Source organism: Coturnix japonica, unplaced genomic scaffold, assembly GCF_054131305.1.
Source record: "Coturnix japonica strain WE unplaced genomic scaffold, WE-NBRP24 Scf106, whole genome shotgun sequence".
Lineage (NCBI taxonomy): Eukaryota > Metazoa > Chordata > Aves > Galliformes > Phasianidae > Coturnix > Coturnix japonica.
Window position 1 is genome coordinate 2,050 of NW_028189009.1, and position 7,859 is coordinate 9,908.

Below are 7,859 nucleotides of genomic sequence, written 5' to 3' on the forward strand. Positions count from 1 at the left end.
CTATGGCCTGAATACTTGGGGGGGGGGGGCTGCCCCACTCTATGGCACTGGATAATGGGGGGGGCACCCCACTCTATGGCACTGAATAGTGAGGGGGGGCCCACTCTATGTCCTGAATAATGGAGGGGGGGCTGCCCCACTCTATGGCACTGAATAGTGGGGGGGGGGGGGGGGTGACCAGACCCACTCTATGGCCTGAATAATGGGGGGGGGGGGTGGTATTTTAAGATGGGGGGGGGAGGGTTGTCGCCCAATCAGACCCGTATGAACATGGTAGCAGTGACCATAGCGAACCCCCCCAACATGGCCAACACTCTGGGTACCCTCATTTTGCCCCCCCCCCCCCATTAATTCCCGTGGTAAAACCTCCATCGTTGTCACATACAGGAACGCTCCGGCCGCCAGCCCCTCGGCCACGCTGCTCCCCAAGCGCCCCCTCGGACCCCCCCCCCCCCCCCATAATAACCCCCCCCCCATCCAACACCGCCCCCACCGCGACCCCCAACGGGGACGAGGCCGAGAACAACATGAGCCCCCCCAGCACCGCGACCCGCCGCAACCGGCCCCGCATTAATTGCAACGCGAGGCTGAAGGCGACCAAGCCCTTGTGCAGCAGCAGCGCGATGCAGAGCCGCAATGCAGCCCCCTCCCCAACCTGCAGCCCCAGCGCCAGCCCCTCCAGGACCCCGTGTAGGGTCAGGGACAGCACCAAGAGACCGGCCCGTAATGGGGATGGATGGATATGGGGGCTGTGGGGGGGTCCTGGGGGGAGCAGGGCTTGGTTGGACCCCCCCCCATTTGGATCTTCATCCTCTTCTTGTTCCTGCTCTCGGTTCTGATCCGACCCGTCGTGCAGCGCCAGCGCCGAGTGCTCCAGAACCAGAACCAGCAGGAAACCCAGAGCCAGCAGGAACTCGGGCAACGGGAACTGCAGCTGGGGTACATAGATGGGGGGGGCAGAGATATGGGGGGGGGAAGTGATATAAGGGGGGGGCAGAAATATATGGGGGGGTCAGAGATATATGGGGGGGCAGAGATATAAGGGGGGGAAGTGATATAAGGGGGGGGCAGAGATATGGGGGGGCAGAGATATAAGGGGGGGATATAAGGGGGGGGGCAGAGATATAACGGGAGGGGCAGCGATATAGGGGGGGGTCAGCAATATTGGGAGAGGGTCAGTGGTATAAGGCGGGGGCAGCATATAAGGGGGAGGGCAGCGATATAAGGGGGGTCAGTGGTATAGGGGGGGTCAGTGATATAAGGGGGGGCAGAGATATAAGGGGGGGCAGTGATATAAGGGGGGGGGGTCAGTGACACATGGCCCCATATGACACAACAGCCCCCCCCCCCTTTTGGGCTACGGATGGGGGGGTCCCACGGCCCCATACGACACAACCCCCCCCCCAGCTTTGGGCTGGGGATGATGCCGGGGGGGGACATTGGACACTTGGGGGGGGGACATTGGGGGGGAGATGCTGGGGGGGGGTTGGGATGGGGGTGGGGTCACACGGCCCCATACGGCACAACACCCCCCCCCCCTTTTGGGCTGGGGTTGATGCTGGGGGGGGGGATGTTCTGGGGGGGGGGGGTCAGTGACTCTCAGCCCCCCCTTGGGCTAGGGGATGGGGGGGGGGGTCACACAGCCCCATACAACACAACACTCCCCCGCCCCCTTTGGGCTGGGGATGATCCCCATCATACAACAGTCTCTTCTATAGGAAGTCACCAAGTCCGACCCCCCCCCGCCCCCCCATGACCCCCCATGGCCCCCTATGCCCCCCCCCCCTCTGACCCCCTCCCGCCCCCCCCCATTCCCTCACCGGGATGCTGAGTTCCCGCAGCGCCGCCCCGATGCCCCCCAGGTACGTGGGCAGCAGATCGAGCAGAGACGCCCCCAGCAGAACCCCCCCCCCCAGGCAGCCCAGCAGGTTGAGCACCGCGCTGCGGGGACCTGGAGGGGGGGGGAGAGTGAGACCCCCTGTGAGACCCATAACCCCCTGTGAGACCCCTGTGAGCCCCATAACCCCCTGTGAGACCCCCTGTGAGACCCCATAACCCCCTGTGAGACCCCTGTGAGACCCCCTGTGAGACCCCATAACCCCCTGTGAGACCCCTGTGAGACCCTCCCGGACCCACAAAGACCCCCAAGGTCTGAGCGTCCCACACCTCCAGCTCATCCCCCCCCCCAGATCCTGGGCTGCCCCAACGCCCCCCCACAGCCCCTCAAACCCCCCCGGACCCTCCAGCCCCGGACCCCCACCCACACAAACCTCCCCGTGTCACCCCCCCATGACCCCCCACCCACAGCCCTCAGAGCCCCCCAACCCCCAGAGCAGCCCCCCCGGACCCCAGAAACCCCAAAGACCCCCCAGGGAGCCCCCTCGGGACTGAGTTCCGCCCCCAGGACCCCCCCCTCATAGCCCCCCCATACCACCCCCCCCCATCACCCAGGACCCCCACATACCACCACCCCCCCCCCATACCACCTCCCATACATCCCTCAGGACCCCCCCCCCCCAAGACCCCCCGCCACATCCCCCAGGACCCCCCCAGGACCCCCCCAAGCCCCAAGACCCCCCCCCCCATACCACCTCCACACCCTACAGGACCACCCCCCCCCATAGCTCCCCCATTGCCACCCCCACATCCCCCAGGACCCCCCCATACCCCCTCTCCCATCCCCCATGAGCCCCCCCCCCCCCAATACCACTCCCCCCCATCACCCAGGACTCCCCCCCCCAATACTACCCCCCCATACCCCCCAGGACCCCCCCCCCCATACCACCCCCTCACATCCTCCAGGACCCCCCCCATACCTTCCCCCCATAACATCCCACCCCACAACCCCCCCCATACCCCCCAGGACCCCCCTCCATACCAACCCCACACTCCCATACCACCCCCCCCCATACCATCCCTCTTATACCACCCCCCCCCACATCCCTCAGGACCCCCCCCCCAAGACCCCCCCATACCTCCTCCCCCCATACCACCCCCCCATCTCCCAGGACCCCCCGCATATCACCCCCACACCCCCCATGCCCCCCCATACTATCCCCCATACCCCCCCCCCAATCCCCTCATCCCCCCCCTATACCCCACCCCCACCCCCCAGGACCCCCCCCATACCACCCCCTCACATCCTCCAGGACCCCCCCCATACCTCCCCCCCATAACATCCCACCCCACAACCCCCCCCATACCCCCCAGGAACCCCCTCCATACCAACCCCACACTCCCATACCACCCCCCCCCATACCATCCCTCTTATACCACCCCCCCCACATCCCTCAGGACCCCCCCCCAAGACCCCCCCAATACCTCCTCCCCCCATACCACCCCCCCATCCCCCAGGACCCCCCGCATATCACCCCCACACCCCCCATGCCCCCCCATACTATCCCCCATACCCCCCCCCAATCCCCTCATCCCCCCCCTATACCGCACCCCCACCCCCCAGGACCCCCCCCATACCCCCCAGGACCCCCCCGCCCATACCACCCCCTCACATCCTCCAGGACCCCCCCCATACCTCCCCCCCATAACATCCCACCCCACAACCCCCCCCATACCCCCCAGGACCCCCCTCCATACCAACCCCACACTCCCAAACCACCCCCCCCCACATCCCTCAGGACCACCCCCCCAAGACCCCCCCCCATACCTCCTCCCCCCCATACCACCCCCCCATCCCCCAGGACCCCCCGCATATCACCCCCACACCCCCCATGCCCCCCCATACTATCCCCCATACCCCCCCCCCCAATCCCCTCATCCCCCCCCTATACCCCACTCCCACCCCCCAGGACCCCCCCCATACCCCCCAGGACCCCCCCCATACCACCCCCTCACATCCTCCAGGACCCCCCCCATACCTCCCCCCATAACATCCCACCCCACAACCCCCCACACACCCCCCAAGACCCCCCTCCATACCAACCCCACACTCCCATACCACCCCCCCCCACATCCCTCAGGACCCCCCCCCCAAGACCCCCCCATACCTCCTCCCCCCCATACCACCCCCCCATCCCCCAGGACCCCCCACATATCACCCCCACACCCCCCATGCCCCCCCCATACTATCCCCCATACCCCCCCCCCAATCCCCTCATCCCCCCCCTATACCCCACCCCCACCCCCCAGGACCCCCCTCCATACCAACCCCACACTCCCATACCACCCCCCCCCATACCATCCCCCTTATACCACCCCCCCCCCACATCCCTCAGGACCCCCCCCCCAAGACCCCCCATACCTCCTCCCCCCCATACCACCCCCACACCCCCCATGCCCCCCCATACTATCCCCCATACCCCCCCCCCCAATCCCCTCATCCCCCCCCTATACCCCACCCCCACCCCCCAGGACCTCCCCCCCCCATCCCCAGGACCCCCCCCGTTACCGTGCGTTCCGTGCCCCCTCCCGCAGCACATCGCCCCCACCCCGCAGCTCAGCGGCAGCAGCAGCAGCGCCGCCATCGCCCCCAACTTCAGCGGCAGCTCCGGGTGGGGGGGGGACATGGGGGGGGTCCGCGCGGCCCCGGGGCTCCACGACAGCGCCGCCACCCCGGGGCCGCCCCGAACCGCCATCACGGAACCGAACCGGTACCGCCCGGTAGAGCAAAGGGATATAAAGGGGAAATGGGGGTGGGACCGGGATGAGCCCCGCCCCGGGAACACGGGGAAAGCCCCGGGGATGGGGGGGGATGGAGATGGGGGGGGTATGGGGCGGGGATATGGGGATATGGGGGGGGGATGGGGAAGGGGTATGGGGGGGGATATGGGGGGGATATGGGGAGGGGGGGGATATGGGGGGGGTATGGGGCGGGATGTGGGGGGGGGATATGGGGAGGGGATATGGGGGGGATATGGGGAGGGGATATGGGGGGGGATATGGGGAGGGGTATGGGGGGGGGGGCACATGGGGGGGGATATGGGGATGGGATATGGGAATGGAGGGGATATGGGGAGGGGATATGGGGTGGCTCTGAATAGGGATGGGGGCAGAACCTTCAACCTCCATTTGAGGGCTATGACCCCCCTGCATGGCAGAGCAGCTCTAAAGGGGGCTGCCAAAGGGGGGCTTTAAAGGGGGGCTCCAAATGGGGGCTCTAAAAGGGGCTCTAAGGGGGGGGCTCTAAGAGGAGGGGGGGCTCCAAGGGGGGGCTCTAAAGGGGGCCTCTAAAGGGGCCTCTAAAGGGGGGCTCTAAGAGGGGGCTCCAAGGAGGCTCTGAAAGGGGCTCTAAGGGGGCTCCAAAGGGGGTCTTTAAAGGGGGACTCTAAGAGGGGGCTCCAAGGGGTCTCTAAAGGGGGCTTTAAAGGGGGGGGGGCTCCAAAAGGGGGGGGTTAAGGGCAGCCCCAGCCCCCACCCCAACAGAGAAAGGGGACAACAGCCACAGCAGTGACTCATGGTGACACCATCAGCTTTTATTGCACAATATGGGACTACAGCATGGAACCCACACTATGGACCCACACTATGGACCCACAATAGGGGACCCACAATATGGACCCACACCGTGTCCATGGGGTGACAATGGGACCCTCTGTCCCCGGTGGCAGCTCCGTGTCCCATGACTCAATGTCTCCAGTTCCTCCGGTCCATCCCGGTGCCGTGATGCTCCGTTAAATGGACTCGATCTGTTTCCTCACCTTCTCCAGCGCCCTGCGGTCCAGCGCCCGCTGCCTCCAAACCACCAACACGGAGCAAACGGCCGCAACCGCCATCATGGAGCCCACGAAGCGCCAGAACAGCCGCGACTCCAGCACGGCCGAGCGGCAGCTGGAACAGCAGCGTCATAGACAGACAATGGGGGGGGGGTAGAAATTTGGGGGGGGGTTGGATGATGGAGCTTTGGGGGGCTCAGATGGTGGAGCTTTGGGGGGGGGATCAGATGGAGGGGGTTGGGGGTTGGATGGTGGAGCTCTGGGGGTCCAATAGTGGAGCTCTGGCGGGGGGTCGGATGGTGGGGCTTTTGGGGGGGTCGGATGATGGAGCTTTGGGGCGGTAGAGCTTTGGGGGGGGGGTCAGATGATGGAGTTTTGGGGGGGGATCAGATGGAGGGGGTTGGGGGGGTTGGGGGTTGGATGATGGAGCTTTGGGGGGGGAGTCAGATGATGGAGCTTTGGGGGGGCTCAGATGGTGGAGCTTTGAGGGGGGGAGTTGGATAGTGGAGCTTTGGGGGGAAGGGGTCGGGTGGAGGGGGTTGGGGCTTGGATGATGGAGCTTTGGGGGGGGTAGAGCTTTGGGGGGGGGGGTTGGATGATGGAGTTTTGGGGGGCTCAGATGGTGGAGCTTTGGGGGGGGGGGAGTTGGATAGTGGAGCTTGGGGGGGGGGGAGTCAGATGGAAGGGGTTGGGGGTTGGATGGTGGAGCTTTGGGGGGGGGGGTCAGATGGTAGAGCTATGGGGGGTGGGATGGTGGAGCCTGATGGTAGAGCTCTGGAGGTGGGGGGGCAGATGGTGAGGGCATGGGGGGGGGGATGGAGGAGCTTTGGGGGGGGGGAGGATGGATGGTGGGGTTTGGGGGGGGTCAGGATGGGGGGACTGAGTCAGATGGAGGGGGTTTGGGGGGTTGGATGGTGGAGCTTTGTGGGGGCAGGATGGGGGGGCTTTGGGGGGGGGGGTCGGATGGTGGGGGTTTGGGGGTGTCCAATAGTGGGGCTTTGGGGGGTGGTTGGATGGTGGGGGTTTGGGGGGGGGGGGGGGATGGTAGGACTTTAGATATATCCAATAGTGGAGCTTGGGGGGGGGGGGGGGGAGGATGGTGGAGCTTTATGGGGCAGAGTGGGGGGGCTTTGGGGGTTGGATAGTGGAGCTTCAGATGGTGGAGCTTTGGGGGGGGGTTGGAGGGGGGCACTGTGTGGTGGGGCCTTGGGGGGGGTATCGGATGTTGGAGCTTTGGGGGGGTTGTTGTTAGGTGTCGCCCCGCCCCCACCTCTTGTACTCGTCCCGTTTGGAGGCGGCGCAGCTGATTTTCTCCACGAAGCCGGTGGGGCCGCACTCGGGGACGCTCTTCTGTCATGGGGGGAAGGAACGAAAGGAAGGAGATGGGGGGGGGCAGGGCAGGGCCTGGAGACAGAACCGGGCCGGGCTGACAGCAACGGGAACAGAACCGGGACCGGAACCGGGACCGGAACCGGGACCGGAACCGGGGGATGTCAGGGCCGGAGCCGTCACTCACCAGCTCGAAGCTGGAGCAGCGGCCACATTCCCGAGCGACCACGAACTCCTCCCGCCTCCAACACGGCGTCGCGGGGCTCGCTGCGGAACCGGGCCGGGGTCAGCGGGCTCCGGTATCACCGGGTGTCACCGGAACCTCCCCCCCAAAGCCCACCGGGCCCCGCACCCACCCGAGCGCCGCTCCTCGCTGGCCGCCATCGCCGTCACGGGCCTGTAGGGACAACGGGAGGCCTCGCACCGGGACGGGCCGCGCTGTAGGCCTCAACCCGGTAGGCCCCGACCCGACCGGCCCCGTCCCCGCCGCTCACCGCATCCCGGCGCTCAGCACCGCGCTCATCGCCCCGAGCAGAGCGCACACGGTGCAGCACAACGGGCCGGACCCGCGCCGGGCCAACATGGCGGCCCCCAGTCACCGGCTCCGGGAGAACAACGGCGCCGCCATCACCGTCTGCGCCGGGACTTCCGGGAGCGGGGAGCGCCACTTCCGGTAAACACAAACATGGAGGCCCACCCCCAAGATGGCGCCGCAGCCACTTCCGGTAATCACACACATTGAGGTCCGCCCCCAAGATGGCGCCGCAACCACTTCCGGTAATCACACACATTGAGGTCAGCCCCCAAGATGGCGCCGCAGCCACTTCCGGTAATCACAAACATTGAGGCCCACCCCCAAGA

At 66.6% G+C, this 7,859-nt stretch overlaps 2 protein-coding genes across 3 annotated transcripts; both read right to left on the reverse strand.

The window, feature by feature from the left end:
• Positions 1–211: 211 nt before the first annotated feature.
• On the reverse strand, positions 212–4,664 carry SLC39A1 (solute carrier family 39 member 1). Its single transcript, XM_085534993.1, is given in 5 exon segments — positions 212–341; positions 343–456; positions 458–934; positions 1,821–1,951; positions 4,406–4,664. Coding segments are annotated over 5 exon segments (996 nt in total). The 5' UTR covers positions 4,593–4,664; the 3' UTR covers positions 212–254.
• Positions 4,665–5,408: 744 nt separating this feature from the next.
• Positions 5,409–7,648, reverse strand: JTB (jumping translocation breakpoint). 2 transcript variants are annotated; one of them, XM_015884525.3, is made up of 5 exons: positions 7,493–7,648; positions 7,355–7,395; positions 7,186–7,265; positions 6,940–7,016; positions 5,409–5,784 (listed from the first exon to the last, which is right to left on the reverse strand). In XM_015884525.3, exons 1-5 carry the CDS (start codon positions 7,579–7,581, stop codon positions 5,628–5,630), a joined length of 444 nt encoding a protein of 147 aa, XP_015740011.1. In that variant the 5' UTR covers positions 7,582–7,648; the 3' UTR covers positions 5,409–5,627. The 2 variants fall into 2 exon arrangements, with proteins under 2 accessions (XP_015740011.1, XP_015740010.1); XM_015884524.3 differs by having other exon boundaries at positions 6,940–7,019.
• Between the last annotated feature and the right edge of the window lie 211 nt (positions 7,649–7,859).